This window comes from Scomber scombrus, chromosome 19 (genome assembly GCF_963691925.1).
Source record: "Scomber scombrus chromosome 19, fScoSco1.1, whole genome shotgun sequence".
Classification (NCBI taxonomy): domain Eukaryota; kingdom Metazoa; phylum Chordata; class Actinopteri; order Scombriformes; family Scombridae; genus Scomber; species Scomber scombrus.
Genome location: NC_084988.1, coordinates 4,875,478 through 4,897,743, shown reverse-complemented (window position 1 = coordinate 4,897,743; position 22,266 = coordinate 4,875,478). Strand labels below are relative to the sequence as shown.

The window sequence follows — 22,266 nt, the reverse complement described above, 5'->3', positions numbered from 1 at the left end:
TCTGTAGGTGGCGCTCTTTTCTTTGTTTCTGCAGAAATGGATGTTGTTATGAAGCATTTACTTGGTGCAGGCTACAGGATAGTACACTAGTCCTTTTTTTTAATAATGAAAAAGCATGATAAAAAACTATTGTTCCCTTACTGCATGTGTTTTTGTGATTCATGCACCCTGATCTACGAGCAGCAGGCAGCAGGTGCTTGTTTATTGTCTGTAATGTCAATAAAAATGCATTTTAGTCATAAATTCTGCCTCTCTCGCTATATTGCCAAGTAATCAAAGATCTTTTAAAGAGTAACTCCACTGATTTTACATGTGATGATCAGTTTACTGTTCATGGTTAGGTGTTATGAAAAGAGTTGCATAAGGTCTTCTGTGGCCTTAGAGGAGCTTTACCTAATCTCAGAAAATAACCCTAATGATGTAACCAGAGATATTTAATTCCAGCTTGGCCTCGACCAACATCTGACCCTAGATCATATTCAGACACTCTGGGAAAATGTTCAAGTGATTTTGGAGACTGACCCCAATGTGGAACAAAAGGTCAAGGTGTCTGGACTTCTGCTGAATTGATTTTTAGCAATTAAAAAAAAAAAAAAAATCTGTCTCCTTCTTTTGTATAAAGCCTCTCAACTTTATGCAAAACCAGTGAAGTTTCCCTTTAACCAAACTGATGGTAGCAAACAAAGCATCACACTTACTGAGAGTTTAGAAACGGTAAATTAAAAAGTATTTATTGTCCTGGCTGTCAATGTAATAAATGTTAGTTACAAAACACATATTGATGCTCCTTCTTCAAGCTCTTTCCAACCTAACACATAATTATGAGGACAAATAGAGAAGTCACTCTCTTGTTGCCCAAAAAGATACTCTTTCAATGATAAAAAGAAATCATATGCTTTGAGGGGAAATGATTTTCCCAGCTCAATAACTCCCTGCCCTGACTGTGTAGACCCTCCAATGGGGCCAGCTAGATAATCAACTTGAACCAAACCACGCCCCCCTGTTTTATTCCGGGGGAACTTATCAGCGCCTACATGTTGACTGCTCAGCATACGAGACCCAGCAAGAGCAGAGACAAGATCACCTCCACAGGCTCCCCATGCTGACAGACACGCACTCCGAAACGCTTATTCACTTGTGTGGACATTAGAGTCTCCAGCTCTGACAGGATGGATTTTTTGGACCGCGGCTACTTGGAGGCGCGGTCTCCTTATGATTACACCTTTAATTTCTGGAACGACTACCTCGGCCTGTCGACACTTGTCGCCAAAAGCAAGATCAACAGCCCGTCCTGTAATCCCAACTCTATCACCGAGTCTCTTAAAGCGACCCTGGGTTTGGATGATTCTCCAGTTTGCTCCTGCGTAATTGGGCAGGGCAGGGACAGCGATGGACACTTGGACTGCTGCTGCGCGGCCCCGGGCTCCCCGCCGATCTCCATCTATGATCTCAAGGAGCGCATCTCACTTCTCAGGCCGTACGAACAGCTGGCAGGTGATTCGCCTCTCGCAGACAGAGATTCACCCTCCTACAGAGGAAGTTTCTCCGGCCTGGACCTGCTCTCTATGGACAGAAGGCGCAAACAGACTCAGAGGTGCAAGCCGGAGCCGAAGGTGTGCGTCTTCTGTAGGAATAACGGCGCACCGGAGGAGGTTTACGGCACGCACATCCTGAAGACAGCGGATGGCAGAGTCCTGTGCCCCATCCTGCGGGCATACACCTGCCCTCTCTGCAGTGCCAACGGCGACAATGCGCACACCATCAAGTACTGCCCGCTTTCTAAAGATCAGCCGAGCCAGAGATTTGCAAAGGGGGGCAGAGTGATTGCCAAGAGGCTGAAAATCTTCTAAAGAAGAAAAGAACAGAAAAAACTAAAAAAAAAAAAAAACCGGAGGATATGAATGAAGTTTGAGCTGCACTGTCTGAATTTATGAGTTTGTATGACAGTATTTGCCCCATTTAATGCACAAGACAAGTCTGAAGAGAAGAGATTTTTAAGAAAATTAGATTTTTTATTGATTTTCTGTATTTGTCACAGCTTCAATTGTAATGTTTTCGTCTATCTTGTAACTCTATGGGCACATAGTTTACCCTCCCCTCACACACACGCACACACATACACACACACACACACACATACACACATACACACACACACCTCCCCTCCCTCCCAGCACTCTTTAAGACTTGGTGATCAAAAAATGAACCAAAGTACTGTACAGATCGACCTGTGAATGACCACCTTCATGCTGTAATGAGGAGTTACTGTGTTTGATGAAGCGCAGTGCCAGTGAAAACAGCCCTGTGCATGTCAGCAGGCTTGCTTTGGGCTTATGAGACGTCAACGTGAATGAATATGCAGCACTCCTGATATGAGATGAATGTTTAGTCCCATAATTCATTGGCCCCTTGGATGTATGAGGTCTGACAGGCCATGCAAGATGCAAGATATACTACTACTTTACATCGAGCACACTTTTTTCTTGAGATAAATGTTTTGTACCAAAGGAATACACTTTTTGTATTTAGCCTAAAGGTAATTTCGGTATTGTTTATATGTTGGATGTCTTATATTCTTTATGTGATTTTATGTGAATAGTATTTTACATATTTCGACTGAATGTAAAAACAGTGGAAGGTAGATCTGACGTGAAGTTCACCTTAATGCTTCTTAAGTAGCTCCAGGCTCTATTAATTTCAGTTTCCTGTCACAAGTTCAATAACAAAGATGCTGAAATGATTTTTATTTTAATTTTTTAGGGAGGAAATGTTCCTGAAATTCTTGTAAATGTATAAAAAAAGGGGTGAACAACTTCAGCAATGAAAAGCCTGACATTCCAAAGTCTTTATCTGTCAATAGAAATGTTTTATGTACTTATTTTTACCTTATGTATCATTGGGAAATATATTCACTGTAAATGAATAAACATGTACTTTGCATTTTGCTTTGACTATATTAGACTACAACTCACTTTTAATGTCATGTCATGAATCACACACTTGCAGCAGCGTACGCGAAAACATAACTGAATATGACATTTTGGGTTGAGATTATAAGTGAATAAGCATTTTTACACAACTGTATTGCATCTGAAAACATCTCTGCAATAGTCACACTGATAGGCAATGCAAATACGCCACCTAGTGTTCAAAACTGTTAATGACGATATCCCTCAGCAGAAACTGCTTCGGGGTTTCTACAGCACAGATAAGCACTGGGTTATTTAATAAATCCACTGTAATGGAGTTTTAATGATTTATAATTTGGCTTTTCCATGTGAGACTAAATCAGGATGATATTTTCAAGTCAGCTGTAATTAGAAACACTTAGAAACTATTTGAAACTTTTTGAATTGTCCAGGTGTATTGAACCTCAACTATTTGGGACTGACAACATGTGAAAAACTAAACAAACATAGACAATGTATTTACATATCTACTATATTTTTAATTAGAATAGAATAAAATCAATTTGGCCATTATATGTCAAGTATATAAAAGTTGTACTAAATAAATTAACAAAAATGAAATATTATGTACAAGGAATAAACTCACATAAACAAATAGTATAACCCACAGGTTCTTACTACATACATTGCAAAATAAATGTTATATTTACACCATCAACATCAAATTTGAGTATTAAGGTAAAGTCCAGCCCAAAACATCATAAAAACTTTTTTCCCTTTTATGTTTATACGATTCATAGCAGAGTTTAATCTTTAAGCGCAGTGAAAGACATCTGGTGGTCATATTTTGGTAGGACGTGGTACTAATTGAAGCATCACTGGCACCGTGGTTTGAGTCTTTAGAAACAATCGTTTTGGCTCAGTGAGACCACAAATTAAATGCTTCAGGGACAAACTGCATTTGAGTGAAATACAGCTGATAGCTCAGATAATCAGGAAATGAAACTTAAACTATTGGATAAAAAGATCAAACTCCAGCCAAAATAAGTGGAAAAGTTTATGTCCCTTTAAAAATATGAAGCGAACAATGAGCTTCATTGACCCCTATTGGCAACTGCTGAAAATTGCAACAGTTTAGATATAACTTGGAGCATCCCACTCTGCAAAATCCTCTGGATATAACTGACACACATAAAGTCACATCCTTGTCACCTAAAATAGAAAACCAGCTAATTAGAGCAGAGACCTAATAAAACTTTAAGTCTGACACATATAAAGAATTATGTTTGTGGACGAAAACTATGTGATGGAGGACACTGCCTGCATACGATGCTTTATTAATTGATTTTTAGGCCTGAAAATAATCAGTCTCTGTACCTGAAAGGTGGTTTGTAATTGCTGCAACTTGGATGAAACTCCACTAGATGACAAGGTTTTGCTTCAAAGACTCTTCTCTAACATACCATGAATAAATCATCAGGGATCAATCTCCAAACATTTGACTATCTTTCCTACATCAGAGAGGTGATTTTAATGAACTTGTATTGAAGCTGTGTGCACTGGTCTGTACTTTACTGTGTGTCAGAGTTAGAAAAGGTTATGTCATTTTTTGTGCTAAAATCATAATTATTGTCCTATTACATTGTTTTTAATCCCTCTATCTGCAGGTGCATATGAGTGTTAAGGGTCAAATGTTGGGTGCTTGTAGTGCAGAAGGCTATCAGGTGCTGGAAGCTCGAGCAGAATAATGCGATCTTTAAAGCAACTTACAACTGCACCAGTCTGAACGTGTCTGTTAGAGTCTGTGTCCTGGAGCAGGAATATGAATGGCTTCTCGTATAAGAACATCAGCTTGATGCCACAATTTCTTTTAAAACAAATAGTGAGACTGATTTGTAGCGACCCTCTGACTCATCCTTGGATGTTACACAGCATGAGTGTTTCTCTGTGTCAGCAGATACAGATACGCTTCCCTCCTCAGTGGTGTCTCCCACACACATTGTCAGGGCGGCTCAAGAACATCAGTGACTCATCAATTTGAAATAGATGAAAAAAGATACTCTCGGAACAATTGTTGTATTGTAATATGTAGGACTCTGCAAAGGGATATCGATCATCTAAAGGACGATCACAGCAGCAAAGACAGCAATGAAAAGAGGAGATGATCAAAAGTAAAAGTACATGAAACTGTTTCTTTAAGTGATTAAATAAATTGTGTTCAGTTCACACTTACCTGTGGTATGTGGGTTAATGAAGAATGCCCAGTCATCTTTCATATTATTCAAGATAGTGGGCATGTATTTACAACATTAATGTATTTTTTATGCTCTCTGTATGGTAATTAATTCATTGTTTTGTACAGTTAAGTGCCTGGCTGTTAAAGTATATGCCCCCTCACTTTCTTCATGCAGTATATATTGATTCTCCCTCACAGGTTTGTGGAAAAGACTTTGTTTCCAGTCATATTTCCCAAAGATTGCTCCAGTTTTTCTCAGTTTATCATCGTGGTTGTGTTCATTGCTTCAGAAATCCACCTTATCCTGTATTGAGGGTTTTAAGTGGAGTAAAATATGCTCATACTATTGCATAGTGTAATTGCTTCCAATGCTATTTTCAGGGCAGATTAAATAAATCTGCTCTACCGCATCTACTCTGCTGGGCATGGCTGAGAGAGAGAGTCAAAAAACCAACCTCCCCTCTCTTCACTGCAGCAGTCTGCTATTGGCCTGCTGGATGCTGACAGCACTGATGTTACTCTGTGGTGGAGGGGGGGCAGCCTCACTCTATAAAAGCCGGGGATCTGCAGCATCACTGAGCTGGTGCAGTGCAAAAACGCTTGCTCATCCTCACCGATGGTGTGCAGAACAAGGGGGACATAAAAAAAACCTTCTGAACCTGAAACTTCCATATCCTTTTCTTAAACAAACAAAAAATCCACAACAAAAAATTCATCATGACCTCCGAATCCTACTTCTCCTACCGCCGCCCTTGGGACAGCTACAGAGGCTCCCGATCCATCACTAAATCAACCCTGTCTTCCTCCCTCTACTCTTCTCCTCGAGCTCCTCCGTCCAGGAAGAGGATCCTGAGGCTGGCCTCCTCTTCCCTGCCAGATGGGTCTGAGAGGATGGACCTGGCTCAGGCCAGCTCCGTCAACACAGAGTTGCTGGGTCTGCGTACCCAGGAGAGGGAGCAGCTTGTGGACCTCAACGACCGCTTTGCCACCTACATCGAGAAGGTGAGGCACCTGGAGCTGCAGAACCGAGCCCTGCTTGCAGAGCTGGACGCGTTGAGGAAACGACAGAATGATCCATCCCGTCTGCAGAGTCTCTATGAGGGGGAGGCGCGGAGTTTGAGGGCCATGATTGACTCGGAAAACGGTGACAAGATGCAGATGGAGGCGGAAAGGGAGCACCTGCGTGACATCTATGACCAGATGAAGGAGCGCTATGAAGAGGAGGCGAGGCGGCGTATGGATGCTGAGGAGGCCTTGCAGAGGGCAAAGGAGGAGGCCAGCAGGGCCGTGCTCTACAACTGTGATGCCGAGGCCAATGTGGTCTCTCTGTGTGACGAGATGGTGTTCCTGAAGAAAGTCTTTGCAGAGGAGCAAGCTGAGCTTCAGGCCCAGCTGCAGATGGCTAACATCAGCGTGGATGTGGAGGTGTCCCGGCCTGACCTCTCCACCGCCCTGCGAGACATCCGGGCGCAGTACGAGCGGCTGGCAAACAAGAACATGCAGGCTGCCGAGGACTGGTACAAGAACAAGTTTGCGAGCGTGGCGGAGATGGCCAGCAAAAACAACGAGGCCGTGCACGCCATCCGGGAGGAGACCATGGAGTACCGGAGACTGCTTCAGTCCCGCTCCTCGGAGATTGAGGCTCTCCGAAACGTCATCGACTCCCTTAATAAGCAGCTGGAAGACTTGGAGGAGACACAGGGAAAAGAGGTGGCAAAGTACCAGGTGAATGAGGGATATTTGGATCCCAGTTTGCGTGAATATTCAGCCAATAGGAGAATTTGTACTAATATGTGGCACGCAAACTTTTTTTATGCCTATTTGTAGAGGCCTTTTCTAGAATAGTGGAAAGTGAAAGTCTCAAGAGGGACAGATAAATGAAAAGACGGTGTAGAAACTGTCTTTGCCTGAAGGTTTAAAACAGACAGTTGAGAATTGATTCCAGTTAAGGAAATGTGAGCAGTTACCACACAGAACACAATCTACATGAATAAAGTAGAGAAAATGCAGCTGGAAATTGTCTCTGAACCCAACATGGCAAAAAATGACATGTAGATATATTCTGCGCTGCAGCTACACCCTCCCCGTGCTGTAGTACTCAGCAGGAAATGATGGCAGACTCACAGCAGAGGTGAAAATCTGCAAGGTTACTGTCTGACTAAACCAGAGGAGCACATTACAGTGACACACCAAAAAAGGATCAGGGGTTTTAAACTTCTTGTGTCCAGCATCAGTAAGCTTGATGTTTTAATGAATTGCTTCTTTTTTTTTTTACATTTATAGGTGAGGATAAGTGATCTGGAGCAGGATATCACTGAAGCCAAGCAGGAGATGGCGCGTTACCTGAGAGAGTACCAAGACCTTCTCAATGTGAAGATGGCTCTTGACATTGAAATAGCTGCGTACAGGTGAGACCTCCACCGACACAATACATAAAATATAAACTAATATACACTTTTATTGTTGAAATGTGTACAATGAAGAGTAAGCTCAAGCTCTATTTTTTTCTTTTTAGGAAACTTCTGGAGGGGGAGGAGATTCGAATGTCCTACCCTGCCCTTCCTGGAATAAATTAAAACCTAAATGCCACCAGCCTGGCATCAACCTGAATTCTTCATGTCCCTTCTCTCCTGTCCTGACCTTAACATCTCCCCCCCAACCCTCCATTTTTTTACATTACTCCCTCTATCATCTTGCCCCGCCCCCTCTGACATCCCCCTTTCTTTACTCCTCCCAAGACCAAACCGCAAACCAAAAGCTCATTTCTTCTCAAGACAGATGCGCCCTTGTATTAAACAAGAGGTCCACCAGAAGTCCCCCTTCTTCTACACACGTTCTGACACCACACATCAAGAAGATGGCAAACTGTAAAATGCAGAGTGGCTGTACTGCAGTAGTTACATAGCTATGTCGGACGGCAATGTCGTTTTGGTTGAGCTCCTCTTTGTCATACGTGCTAAGGTCCAAGCAGCAGAGTTACCATTTGACTCCACTGGCGCCTCATTGTGCAAACATTTGACCAATTGTTTGTGAAGGAGGACAGAAATTCCTTTTACTCTCTTGATGCTTGGACTTTATCTCTGTTTGAAAGTGATGCATGAAAACTGCAGCGTTATTGACCGGGAACTCTACCAATCGATTACGCAATGTCCTGCACCCCTGGTTCTGTAGTAGTAGTCAGTGAACCAGTAACCTTAAAATTTATTTTCAATATATTAGAGACCCATGTTTGTTTGTTTTTAGTTATTCTTCCTTTGCATTTACATTTGCACACAAATACTGCAAGCTTTGGTTGGTTTAAAATCAAGACTGAGTTTGGGGTCTTTCTATTTGGCCGGATATTTAAACTTCTAATTTCCAATAAAACTGTGTCTTGTCTTGCGTAAACTTTTTGGACATGTAAATGCTGTGGAAGACTAATTGTTACTGGTTTCTCCTTAGAATCATGCAGTGTGTCTCTCAGCCGTTCTGCATTAGACCTTTTTTTTTTTTTTTGGTGTTTTTTTTTAATGTCCTGTTAGTTCATTTAAAGCTAAACAATGAAACTGAAGATAACTGCAGGAACTCCTTGTTGTTTGTCTGCTTATCTTATATCTAAATGGTGCTTAACATCTGTGAAACTAATACAAAGTCCGCACCATTACGCTTGGTGTACCTGTAAGAGCCGGCAACAAGCTGAATAAACATATAACTGACCTGCAAACCGGTTCACATCTTGTGTTTTCATTTGACACTTTTCAGGATATTGAGGAAAAATTACAAACTAGTTAAACATCTTGTGTGTCCATGTTATGTATTCCCTAGTTTTAGACCAAACAGCAGATTATTAATTACATATTTAAAGCATGTAAACTGTTGCAAAAACATAAAAAATGAGCAGAGGTGTCTCTATGCACAACACAATCACACAAAATGTATCCTGAGATGAGACAGAGACATCTACTGCAGCATAGTTTTAGTCGTGAGTGTCTCAAACTATTAATTATGTGTCCAGACGGCAGCTCAGCTCAAATTCTACTGTGAACGATACAAAACAAGCTGACACTGATTTCAGGCTCTTTGGTAAATCTGTTGTGTGTTTTGAATGCATTTTCATAAAATCTTACATTTTGAGATTTTGCTCTAATTGCAGCCGAGGCAAACTCACCTTAAATCTAATTACAAGGCTCTTCATGTCACACTAATTAAAGAGCTATTGTCATATAAATGAATCAGCGATGCAAACTGCAGGCTGATGATCATTAAAGTAATAAAGGTTCAATGGAAATATATGAATTATTGTGGTAATTAATTATTCATCGTAATGATGGGATGAAAAGGAATATATATAGTGTCAATTTGTGAGCAGACTGGTGTAAATTAATATTTTTATGTGAGACTTGAAAATTAGCTATAAATTCAAGGGCGGCTATTAACATTTTCCATCTGAAATACAGCATTAACAAGTAATGCATTTTGTAATTTCATAAGATATATTGCTTAAATTTCTCCTTACTCAAAGTCACGGCTCTCAATGTGACATGGACACACAGCAGCACTGCACCATTTCCCATCATTCCAAGTTCCTGGCAAGCGGGCTGTAGCTGTAAGTTGTTGGTGGTGCATTTCCTCAGCAGGATCATCAATCAGCAGGCTGACACCAGGCGTCCCACTGAACCCTGAAAATAATACAACCGGCATACAATTTTAGGACCTAACCCGAGAGAGGGATCACTTGTTTGAGAGCAAAAAAAACTAAGAATCGGAGACTGAAAGTTAATTTAATTTTCTGGATCATTTAATCACATCAAACAAACATGATGGATGGAGTAAGTCTGGTTGTCATGCAATTGTAGATATTCACATTTCCATTTTTCTGAGCACTTTAAAGGACTTTTCCATCCATGGTTGAATTTAAAGTTATTGCATGACCTTTAAAGCAAAGGTTCAGGATACAATCAAACCTGCTCAACTTCATCTGCGGCCTTTAACAAAGGATTGTGCACCTTTCTCAAATTACTGCAAAGACAAGGACCCTGTTTTTCATCCAATTTGTTTGTCTCTTCTACATGCAGTACTTCAACCTTTAACCTGCTGCTACATACTAAATTAAAACTACTGTATATTCTCCAATAGAGACTGACTGATAAATCAACAGGCTGATATTAGCTCACTGCAGATATATCGGTATAAATGTTATGCAATAAATTACAAGAAATTGAAGTACAGAAATGTTACAGACAGGTTAACCTACTGTACTACTACTCTGCAGCTCACCTCAGCTTTTTAGGGATGTTTTAAAGAGAGTTTTAGCTCATTATTTAACTGTTCAGCTGTCCTGTGCTTTCATAGTGTTGTTTGTTTAACTTTATTCCACCTGCTCAGCACCAAACAGCAAACACACACAGTTGGCTGTAAACTAGCAGGTGAACATTGTGGAGCATTTAGCAGCTAATGAGCCATGTATTTCTCTTAGGAGTTAGTAGAAAGCAATAACAAAGCTAAAAGAGTGTGAATATTGGACTTACATTCAGCAGGTAGACGAAAACACAGCTCCAAAATGAATGAATGTTGCTCCTTTACTGCTGGATGTAGAAATAACTTAATCAACTGTTTGCTAACAAGCTAAAGAGCTAGATTTGTCCCTCAGAGGTTGATAGAGAGCAAAAACAGAGCCAAAAGAGTGTGAATAATTGACTTACATTCAGCAGGTAGACGGAAATACAGCTCCAAAATGAATCAATGTTGCTCCTTTACTGCTGGATTAGGAAATAACTTAATCAAAGCAACAATTTAAAAGGTGATATTAAGTCAGTGGTGTGTTAACTTGTTTCTGCTGCCTCCTAGTGGCCTAAAACACTAATGTAATGCTTGATTCTTCAGTATTAATCTAACAATGTCATACATAACAATATACCAGTCAGAAGGGAACAAACCACCAACTTATTAATTACATTTTACTACTAATTAGCCTATGTACTTTTAATTAAGTATGATGTTTGATACAGGACTTTTACTTGTAATAAAGTAGTTTTTTGGTACTTTTTACTTAAATATCTAAACTGTTCTTCCATCACTACTGACTGTTCAGTATTTGTCAACTGTTACCCTTAGTAACTGTTGCTATGTTACTCCTGCGAGTTAACGTCAAGCTGTTTATTAGACTTTTGGAGGAAATATACCATTATTTATTATGAAATCTCAGTTATAATACACCTTTGAACAGGGGCGATTCTAGGATCAGCTCCTAATGAGAATATGACCTGCTAAATCAGTGGATAACGTAAATTACATTAATATATAGTAGAGTGGTCTACTATAATGTATAATAATAATGGTTTAGAATAAACAATCACAGATTTCTACAGATAGTTAATAATAAAGTACAATAAAACAATTTGAACCTGTAGCATAAGTGTTTGTCCCATATCTAACAGACAGGATCACATAATCATTAAAGTTGTATAAAATAATTTTATGGGGGGACAAAATCCAAAACTTATGTATTTATTTTTAGGGGTTAGAGAGTTTTATCTCATTATTTAACTGTTTAACTGGGTCTAAAAAGGGTCTAAAATCGCCCCTGCCCTTGAGGAGCACACACCTCTTTTAAAAACATGTTTCCTACCACCTACAGATGGCGATAAAGGCTAAACATCATCTTATTTAACTATTACTTCCTTCGGTCAGAGGACACCAACATGGCTGCTGCCTGACAACCATTAACATCAGTCTCAATGTTACAAACCCTCATGTGTTTCCAGTAACTATCTCTTTTACCTACTTGATCATCACTCTTTTTCCGACACCGACCATGTTGCAGGTGATCAGCGCGAGGACAGTCCCAGCCGCCCGGCTCCTCGCACCCAGGGGCGCCGTGCTCGTGGAGGCGGTGCGCGGCCGTAAGTCTCGCACTGACCCGGTGGCCAAGTCCAAGCAGGGTCGTATCAAAATGCCTGGTCCGGTCGACCCGGTGGAGATGGTCGTCCTCAAGGAGAGATACACCGAGTACCAGATGATGATGAGGGCGCTTCGGTAGGTTAACACTGAAAATGGATCCAATTATATCTATCTATCTATCTATCTATCTATCTATCTATCTATCTATCTATCTATCTATCTATCTATCTATCTATCTATCTATCTATCTATCTATCTATCTATCTATCTATCTATCTATCTATCTATCTATCTATCTATCTCGATATTGCAACAATATTGTAGTGCCATTGCCAGAAGTATACACCAGTTAAATAATCAACTTTAAAACAAACTTTTTTACTGCAAAAAATATCCAAACCCAACCCCCTAGTTCCAGCTTCTCAGATGAGTAATTTAAGTAGCCTATTTGATCTCCAGCTCAGGGAAATTATATCATTATAATTATCAATTTTGACTATTTTCTGACATGTTTGTAGACCAAATTATGAATTGAAAAATGATCAACAGACTGAATGATAATTAAAAGAAACAATGACACCAAATGCAAACAGAATAATATCTAAAAATCAATAAAAAACATTTCAGTATTTAACATTGTATTATATCTGTTTAATACACTGCAGAGCATTACTATTCATCATGATAAAATACCAATGAAATACAGCTTCAAATTTTAACTTAGATGCTTGCAGGTAAAACACAAAGGTCTTGCACTCCAGGAAACTTTGTGGGCAGGTGTGTCAGATCAGAAACTGTGATTGTGAAAGGACCAAAGAAATCCTGCACACTGTCAATCACTTGTACTCTTATTAGCACATTTGAGTCCTCAGACCTTAACACTGATAAAAAAAGCAATGTATGTAGTTTCTTCAAGAAGTGCACAGTTGTCCTTCTGAAACTACAAGTATCCACTGATTTTACAGGAAAATATAATTTCTAGTCTATTTATATTCTGAAATAACTTTAGTTGAAATGAGTGAATTGACCAGCATTTTTCTTCCATGTGTCAGTATGGAGTTTAAGGAGGAGGTGCTCCGAAGGAAGTATGAGGAGGAGACGGGCTCCATGGCGGAGGAGAAGGCGGCGCAGGAGGCGGAGGAGCATCGTGGCCTCATGGCCTGGAACAAGCAGGAGAATCTGCGTCTGCTCGCAGTCCGGTGAGAAGAAATAACAAATTATAACATGATGAAGAATATGAAACACATTTAAAGATATGGAGTGAATGCCATATTTTTAATTTGCAGTCTCTTGATGGCTCTTATATTTAATCTTATGTCCATGCACTTGGTAAAACCTCACTCAGCTTCTCTTTTGTGTCTGTCAGAGTTGAGAGGGTCCAGAAGGAAACGGAAGAAGCTGAACGCAAGAAATTAGAAGCTGTTCTTCAGCGTGAGCAAAAACAGCAAGAACTCCTCAAGGAAAAAGAGAGGGAAATTTTGCAGTTGCAGGTACGATCCCACTCAATGCCTTTTTTATTACCTTCTTTTGTCCCAATTATGTTGTTATATTGTATGTTATACAAGATTTTACAGCTCTGTTTTTTTTCTACTCATACAGGAGGATGCAAAGAACTTCATCACCTTGGAGAATTTGGATCAGCGTATCGAGGAGGCTCTGGACACTCCAAAGAATTACAACTTTGCCATTGACAAAGAAGGGAGAGTTGTTAAACAGACGATGCTGCAGTGAAGTGGCAGACGGACCCCTGTGTATCCGTCTCTGAAGATAAACAAAGACTGATGACAAATGAACATTTTTCTAATTCACACTGGAGGCGGATTTTCTTCAAACTCTGAAAAAACATTCAGCGTGAGAGAAGCTGACGTACCTGTAAACTGAGAGATATTAGAGATCCTGCAAGTGATTTAAAGGAATTGTTATTGATGGAAGCCACCATGTCACATTCAGTAGCAGTTCAGTGTTTTATGGAAACCTACATCCTCATATTATCAGTTAAGTGTCAGCTCGAAGTTTGGCTTTTGACAGAAAGACCATTTTTCTGTCTGTACGCTGTACGCTTTTATTTTTCATGTTCGTGCATCATATTGTTTTGATCATTACTGTCTTCTCATGATGTGTAATGTATGTAAAGAAAACTAATGTATATCAAAGTTTCCACTACATTAGTCTGAATCTTTTCTTTAACCGTATTTTAAGTGTGAGTTTTTAAAATGTGGTGTGCAGCACAGTTCCTTATTTCCACAGACGAGTATTACAAAGATTCGCTGTTCTCACTGTAAGAGCTGATCGTCCAAGTTTGCTTCATCTATGAGATAATACAGTCGTCTCTGTCCACTGTTCTGCTTTTCTTTGAGATGCTCTTCATATATTTAGCAAAGAGGAGGCGCTGATCCATGCAGAATCTTAAATATGAGACACAAGACTTCCATACTGAATACATTTGATCTCTTAGAGACAGGTGGATAACAAATGTATTGTTGTACATTTACAATTTTGCAGCAGCTAGTGAGTGATAAGCTCCAATAGGTCTGAAGTTTGTCATGCAGAACTTAACCATTTTATCAACTTTTAAAAACTTTTCTCTCTCTTCTTAGAGGACATTTAATTAAACTGCTATGGGTAGTTTTCTGAGTGTACTGTACCTGTGTGCTTTAAGGATAGGTGTGCACAGGATACAGATGAAAATTTAACACTAAACAGGGTCCCAATAAACAAATTACTACTACTACATACACAGATAATGATGATGTGGTTTTGTGTATCATTTCCAAAACTCTAGCAAAGGAGCTAAAAAATGGGGTGATAGAAATTTTAAGGGAACATTTTGCGTGAAAGTCTAAATCTAGTTTACACAGGGGGAAAAAAAGACAGGTCACAGCTGCAATATAAATCCTTGGTTGCTGCCCTCTAGGGGGCGCTGTGCACAACCCTCCACATTGTTGGGTGTTTGGGTCAATGACGTATAAGGATTTTCAACAACTCAATTTTAAATAATAAAAACAAGCATATCTAATGCAGTAGTTCAAACATTCAGAGTGTTGTGTACCTGACAATTCATATTACAATTTGAAAGTGATTTTAGTGGGTTTTTCAAGATTAATTGGCACTGGCCTGAAAAAAAAGTCATGTGGTGCGACCATGATTCATCTTGAAATATCTTATATAAATAAAAGATCATCATTTACAAAGATTTTTAAAAAATGCAAATACTTTGTTTCCAAACACTTTATATTACTGAAAACTTGTAAAAAAAGATGTGAAGCGTGTTAAGTAAATTAATTTATTTCAAGATGAATCGTGGTCGCACCACATGACTTTTTTTAAGGCCAGTGCCAATTAATCTTGAAAAACCCACTAAAATCACTTAATTTCCAATGCATAATGTGGATCTTCAGTTACACAACATTCTGAATGTTTGAACTACTGCATTAGATATGCTTGTTTTTATTATTCTACAATTGAGTTGTTCTAAATCCTTATACGTCATTGACCCGTTTACTGTTTAACAGGTGTTTACTAGCTTGTGCATGCCAACATGCTGCTGAACAAGTGTAATCCTCTTCTGTCAGGCGAGGCGTGCAGGATGATGATGATGATGATGATGATGATGATGATTAGAGGTGAAGATCTTTAGAGCAACTCACAGGCGACCTGAAGCAGCAGTAGTGAGTGAGGAGGTGAGGAAAGGGAAGGTGATGCTGTTTTTATACTGACTTTGTGATATACCAGTTTTTGTTTCTTGATAGAAAGTAATATCTGCTGTTTAGTCGGTAAGGATAACATTTAAAAAAACAAACATTTTTCTTTTGGGTTGATTTGCATTTAAATACTTTCACCTCCACATGAGCAGGGATGGTGCAAAATCACAAGAGAAAAAGCATTCATTATATAAAACAGGCATTTCCCAACATACACTGTATCTCAATTGTTTCTTCTTTAAAATCCTTCAATCCTAAAATGTCATCTGCATATCTTCCTAAATATAATCATAAATATATATTTAAATTGAGATTTTAAAAAAGGAGACAATAGTTTTCATTTGTCCAAATAATAGTATGAAAGTTTCTGTCTTGGTAGATGAGCCTATTCTTAATGTTTAATAAGAAGTAAAGTGATCAAATAGATAAAAATAATATTAAATAGCAATAGGTTTATCCTTTGCATTCATTCGTGTCTGATTTTGTTACAAAATATAGGACATTACTCTGCTGCTGGCTTTGTGCATCCTGATGTGAGCTATGGTGTAAAGCAGTGCACAGGGTTAATTTGATTGGAAACTGGGGTTAATGGGATTGTTCGACCGTGACAGGAAAGACTGAGATTAGCAGTAAAACGCCTGAGTAGATTGAGACGACCCCGCAAGCTCATCACCAGCACACAAAACTGGCATCTGTTCTCACAACTCAGTGTCACAGTCTGTAAATCTGATTTTCTAATTTAAGCTAAACTCAAAAATTGGCTGTTTCTCAACCATATATTTAAAAGAAGTCATCTCAAAATTAGAATCCAGTCACTTCATATTTACCTCTATGTCAGTAGAGATTTAAGTTTATTGTTTATACTTCCATCAAAGTTAAACTGCAAATTGTTTAGGTGAACAGTCAATCTTTTTACAGTTCTGCAGATACCAGAAAAAGTCCACGAGATTTGTCTAAACTGGTCATTTCTCATAATCCAATACAGTGGTAAATACTGTTCAGTGAGTCAGTGAAGAAAATAAAGGCTACAATAGTCTCAGTGTTGGACTAATGCTGACAACAAGTGACACAGTTTCAGAAATAAGGACATCAATAAGATTAAAAAAAGCATTATTCTAGTTCTGTTATTAAAGCAGTGGGGACCCTAAATCAAATCCAGAAAGTAGGGTAGCGGGATTATTAACTAGACAGGAAAGCAGAAACTTTATGAGAGATTTGCCCTAATTTTTGTTTTTTTTCTTGTGAATAACAGGATAATTTTAGACACTGTTCAGGCCTTTTGAAACTTATTTAAAGGTGCATTTAGTGGCATCTAGTGGAACAGACATTGCACAAATGGGATTGTTTTAATTAGTAAATAATCACCTGAAAATACTAATTCTTGTGTTGTCATTACTTTAGAACGAGCCCTTTATATCTACATAAGGAGTGGGTCCTCTTCCACTGAGCCCGCCATGTTTCTACAGTAGCCAGTAATGGACAAACCAAACACCGGCTCCAGAGTAAACGTTTTAATGTTTTTCATGAGTTTCGCAGCCCTGCAGGTTCTCCTACATGCTTGGAGGTGCAGGGAGGTTAGGTGTATTCAGTTGGCTGCAATCTGAAACCTCACCGCTAGATGTCACTAAATCCTACACACATGACCTGAAAGCAAAACAAGAAGACAAAATTATTTGGAGATTTGGCCACGTGTGGTAGATTTAAGCAACTTTACTTTTAGCCTAACTTTACATTTAATGTTAACAAACGATGAGAAATGTCCATGCTTTGTTTTAGTTTCAATATAGGAGTATGTTCTTGTTTTATAATGAAGCCGAACACAAGTTGAAGCAGCCGCTGTGTCTGTGTTTGACCAATTAGTGACGGTCATCATTGTAAAATCACACCCCTAAAGTTCCTCTATCTTCGGAAAGTTAAACTTCATCTAGATGTGGGACTTTTTTAGGCCCTCAGACTTTCCTACAGGAACTAAATCTAGTCCCATAGTTGCAGTGGAAATCCCCTCTTTGCTTTTTGTGACAGAGGGAACCACTGCTTCAATATGACTATAGAATATGACTTAATACAGTACAAGTGTTTCCAATCAAATAAATCACAGAACCGTTAATATTCCTCTCATCTTTATTTGGTGCAGCGAGTGTGATTACATCAGCAGACATACAGTACAGCAATTCTTGAGGGTGACTGTTGTTTATTTGTCTTTGCCCAATAACATCTATGTCTTGACCCTAAAAGACTATTAAAATACATACAGACTAAAGCTAGAGGTGGCTTCCAACTGGTTCTGACATTTATACTAATGAACAATCATTCTGACAGTTATTGTTCTGGAGCACCTTGGTATTGGTAATAAATACATTCACAAAATAAGTGTGGAGGCAGGCACGTAAAGACTTGACCAAGTGGTCCGAAACCATTTCAATCGATTTTTTTTTTTTTTACAACCTTCCTGAAACGTTTCTTGTGAGCAACATCCAACCTTTCAGCAAACCCTCTATCCAGGTAAGACTTTCATGTTTTATCTACAGATTTTTAAGAAAAGGAAATCTTTCTTTGTTTTGCCCACAACACCTACAAAGACCAGTAATACTTTCACAGAGCTGCATCAGTTTCCATTCATGAATCTGACTTTTTCTTTCTAGTTTTTAAAAAAATGTGTTACCAAACGTCGGACACACATTTCAGGTAGTTCTGAACCTGCTTGCTCCAAGAAAAATAAAAACTATTTATAAAAAAATAATAAAAAATAACACCTCATTCATGTCTAAGAACAATAACATTCAGTACTGTACATCTGTCGTACACTGTACTGTACGACTGACTTTATAAAATCCTATTTTATGATTTTTTTTTTAAAAAGTAGCATAAGCTCACATTAGACTTCGGAAACAAATTTAAAAAAAACATTAGCACTTGAATATTCAAGTATAATAACTCAGGCATACAACACATTCACCAGAGGAAAATACTGTTGGCTCCTTCTGTGACCAACGCAGAATATATGTGGGGATCCAGTTCGGTACCTGAAGATAAGGAGTATGTGTCTCACTTTTTGAGCAGATGAGGCGTGTTTTTTAATCATAAAACCCCAACTTTGGTTCTCATGTTGTTGAGTTATTGTCAATTAAGAAATCTGGTTATTCTGTCCGGGGTATTTCTCAAACCTCCTCTCTGCCTCCTCGCTGAAAGCATCACCTGCAGGTATTAAAAGAAAAGAATGAATAAAACAGTTAGGGAAACATATAAATAAATGTTGACGTTTATAAACTTTTAACTGTTTTTATGAACTCACCAATGTGGCAGTTATGGAACCAGATTCGATTTCCATCGTATTTGCAGTTGCATTTCATGGCGTTGTTGGTGAAGTCACTCTCAGCCACTTCGTAATTTGGATTAATCACAATCTGAAGAGGTGAGACACAAAACATAACTATAACATTTCTTTCACTTAATATCCTCGGAGTAAAAACTGTACCATGAATAAATGACTCTCATCTTTGTTGATAATAGAATAATCCAAGTTTCATGTGGTTCACGGTATTTCATCCATTATTTCATTGTTCAACCTCTTAACCAGACAGTATTTGCAGTGTATTCTACATTTTGAATGTCACATGATCCTGCTCACCTGCATGATGTAGTTTCCAGGTTTGACGTCTGTGATATCGATCCACTGGCAGTCGATGTCGTGACGGTACAAATCCCAGCAGCCCACGGTGATGCCCTGCTCACCAAAGTTGGCACACTCATACCGTTTAGAAACACCTGAGTGTGTGGCACAAATGAAAAGATAGATGAAGTGCATCATTGAATCTATATTGATCATTTTAATTAGAATTTTTGATAAAGACATGTTGTGTTCCATTGGACTGGGTTCATACATAATAAATAACTAAACAATCAATAGGCCGATTAGATTACACAACATCCACAACATTATAACATTGGCATTATACTCACCTTCTTCGCAATCTGAGTCCTCCAAGCAGAAACTGGCCTTGTGTCCTTCTGCCACTTTGGTGCCGTTGGCGTTCAGCAGATCATAATGGGTGAAAACATCCATGCTGTGGTAGTGGCTGTAAAACACAGAGAAAGAGTTGTTGTATAAAAAAAAAAAAAAATCTAGCCTGTGAAACTGAACAAGATGATTGAGCACCAAACAAGTTATGGCTCTTTTACACCATTTGACAATAATGTGTTTATGATTTAAATGATTTATGGACAGAAGATAATAACCACCATAAGTTCTCCGACATGCTTAAAGGGGAGAGATCTGTAACCTCACTGGTAGATGCCACTAAATCCCACACACTGGTACTTTAAATGATACATCAACACTTTAACTATAAAAGTAGCAGTGTAGATAATGGAGGGTGTTTTTTAATGGGTATTGCAGTGTTTTGCAATACAACAACATTTAAAAATGTATAGCCTGTGAATGTTTATCAGTGGCTAAATTTTTCTTGCAGGCATGATGTAAAAAGTCTGTTCATGCCAGAGGAGCTGTAACATAAATATAATTTACTATTAGTTTCTCCCCCACTAATCTTTGTGTCTTCTTTATCATCTGAGTCAGAGAAGAAAAAAACAGAAGGGAGGCGATGAGCTTAACAAAAGTGTAGGAGGAGAATGAGCTGATGTTGGGATCTGAAATATGTTATTACACTAAAGTAAGACAGAAAGCATTTGAACTCTTACTCTGGACTGCAAATTTGTAAATCTATCAACACTGAGTTTCCCAGAAGAACTATCTCGTAATCAGATATCCTGTAACTATGTACCATGATTTCTGCTGCAATCACCTGATTTGTTTTAGAAATGTAGAAACTGCGGTGCCCCAGTGGCCTATATGGGTTAACTGCAGCACCCTTGTTTCTCATTTCTCTCTCTTCTCACATATACTCTCATTTCTCTCTTAGTGTCTGGATAATAAAGGCATAAAATGGTGAAAAAATGTGTAAAAGTTCACTTTACATTATTGATAAAACAGGAACACATGAGCGTGCATGTTTAAATGTGTGCATCGTCATTTCAAAAAATAATTTCATAGCAATGGTCTTAACTTTATCCTTTTCTTCATTTTTTAACTTTTCCTCTTTGTGCTTTGAAATATTGTCCCTCTTCAGCTTTACCCACTGAGGTTTTACAAATTTGATTAGACCTGCTTTCCAGAAACGGTGTGAAAAACGTAATAAACACAACATTACCCATGACAGGCATGCCAGACCCATGAGTGCCGCCCAGCCTTTGGCTTGAAGTCAGCCCGGCCGATGTTGTGGATCTGGGAGGAGAAGCGGAGCAGACGCCGGTGTCCGTATGGCCAGTTGGCCTGAGCTGCAGTTTTTGACAGGCAGTCCTCTTCAGCGGCGCAGTAGAGCATGTGCAGAGGCCGATCCTCAATATAAACCGTCTGCTGCACCAGAGGGGCGTTCAGGACGAGGTCAGAGGCCGCTGGACACAGACACAGAAATAAAGCTTTAGCAAAACTTCAGTCAGGAAGACTTAAAAATGTAGTAATATGAACACTCAATCATTTTTCTGCCACTGATCCTGATCCAAATGAGTCTGGGTCCAAACTGATACTTTGATTTAACATGTATCGGACTCATTAAAATAACAGCTGTAGCTTTCTTACTTTGGCCAACATTTTTCACAACCTAATTAATCCAAATATCGAATATCCAAACTATTAAATTTATCATATTGAATTATTGATATGATATGAAATGGAGCAGGAAGAATATCTTTTACATGCTCAGGTCTGTAGTTTTACTTCACAAATCATCTATCATTGTCATCCCTCACATATGCTCACTCATATTTTCCTTGTTGTCATTGCACGAGGCCATGGACTCAAACATCAGCTGTTCACAACTTTCATGCTGCTGTTATGTCGCCCCACCACCTCCCCATCACTGCACAGTCGTTGCAGATTCAGCACTACAAAACCTTATCAGCCTTATCAGTCTCAGCAGAAGTCACCAGCCAATAGTATCTGGACTCCATGATTTAACTCACTGCTGATCAGTACTGAAGTCCCACAATTGTTTTTGCCTCAGTTGTCTCTCCTGATTGAACTAGGGTTAATATTGAGTTATGTTTCTTACAGAACATCCAGATAAGATCCACTTTCCTTGCAAGTATGAGTAAGAAATGAATTCCTGTTGCCACTCACTCTCAGAGCAGATGACTCCTGCGGCAAACTTTGCAGCTGCTTTCTGACAGCTGACAGTTTTGTGTTGCTGGCAGTGTTGCAGAGACATCTCGCTTCCTGCACACTTCACACCGCTCATCACCATCTCTGTCACGTTACTGCTGTCCCAGTACCAGGTTTCCTTATAGGAGGGGGTTCAATGACAGCAAACAAAGAAACAGACAAAGAAAAACAAACATCGATCAGGAGATAATCGTTCACGAATGGAGCGTTTGTTCAGTGTGATGCTGCTGTTCTAAATAAATAAATAAATAAATAAATAAATAAAAACAGATGTTCATGACTCATTTCTGGCTTCTCACTGAGGAAACAATGAACGTTAGAGTT

At 39.0% G+C, this 22,266-nt stretch overlaps 4 protein-coding genes across 4 annotated transcripts in view; 3 read left to right on the top strand and 1 right to left on the bottom strand.

The window, feature by feature from the left end:
- The first annotated feature begins 1,157 nt into the window (after window positions 1–1,157).
- On the top strand, window positions 1,158–1,850 carry LOC134001137 (nanos homolog 1-like). Its single transcript, XM_062440701.1, has one exon. The coding sequence runs from the start codon at window positions 1,170–1,172 to the stop codon at window positions 1,848–1,850; it is 681 nt and encodes a 226-aa protein (XP_062296685.1). The 5' UTR covers window positions 1,158–1,169.
- Window positions 1,851–5,851: 4,001 nt separating this feature from the next.
- neff2 (neuronal intermediate filament family member 2) lies at window positions 5,852–7,721 on the top strand. Its single transcript, XM_062440283.1, has 3 exons — window positions 5,852–6,870; window positions 7,429–7,553; window positions 7,661–7,721. Exons 1-3 carry the CDS (start codon window positions 5,863–5,865, stop codon window positions 7,719–7,721), a joined length of 1,194 nt encoding a protein of 397 aa, XP_062296267.1. The 5' UTR covers window positions 5,852–5,862.
- A 4,113-nt stretch (window positions 7,722–11,834) lies between these two features.
- On the top strand, window positions 11,835–14,189 carry mrps26 (mitochondrial ribosomal protein S26). Its single transcript, XM_062440535.1, has 4 exons — window positions 11,835–12,159; window positions 13,077–13,223; window positions 13,391–13,514; window positions 13,624–14,189. Exons 1-4 carry the CDS (start codon window positions 11,939–11,941, stop codon window positions 13,753–13,755), a joined length of 624 nt encoding a protein of 207 aa, XP_062296519.1. The 5' UTR covers window positions 11,835–11,938; the 3' UTR covers window positions 13,756–14,189.
- Window positions 14,190–17,845: 3,656 nt separating this feature from the next.
- The window catches only part of loxl3b (lysyl oxidase-like 3b), a 29,875-nt gene continuing 25,454 nt past the window's right edge, over window positions 17,846–22,266 (bottom strand). Inside the window, exons 9-14 of the mRNA XM_062440497.1 lie at window positions 21,901–22,060; window positions 20,933–21,176; window positions 19,686–19,801; window positions 19,354–19,490; window positions 19,018–19,129; window positions 17,846–18,920 (exon numbers count right to left, since the gene is read on the bottom strand). Of these exons, the coding sequence (XP_062296481.1) occupies window positions 18,850–18,920; window positions 19,018–19,129; window positions 19,354–19,490; window positions 19,686–19,801; window positions 20,933–21,176; window positions 21,901–22,060 (840 nt within the window). The 3' untranslated portion in view covers window positions 17,846–18,849. The remainder of the gene's footprint in view (window positions 18,921–19,017; window positions 19,130–19,353; window positions 19,491–19,685; window positions 19,802–20,932; window positions 21,177–21,900; window positions 22,061–22,266) is intronic.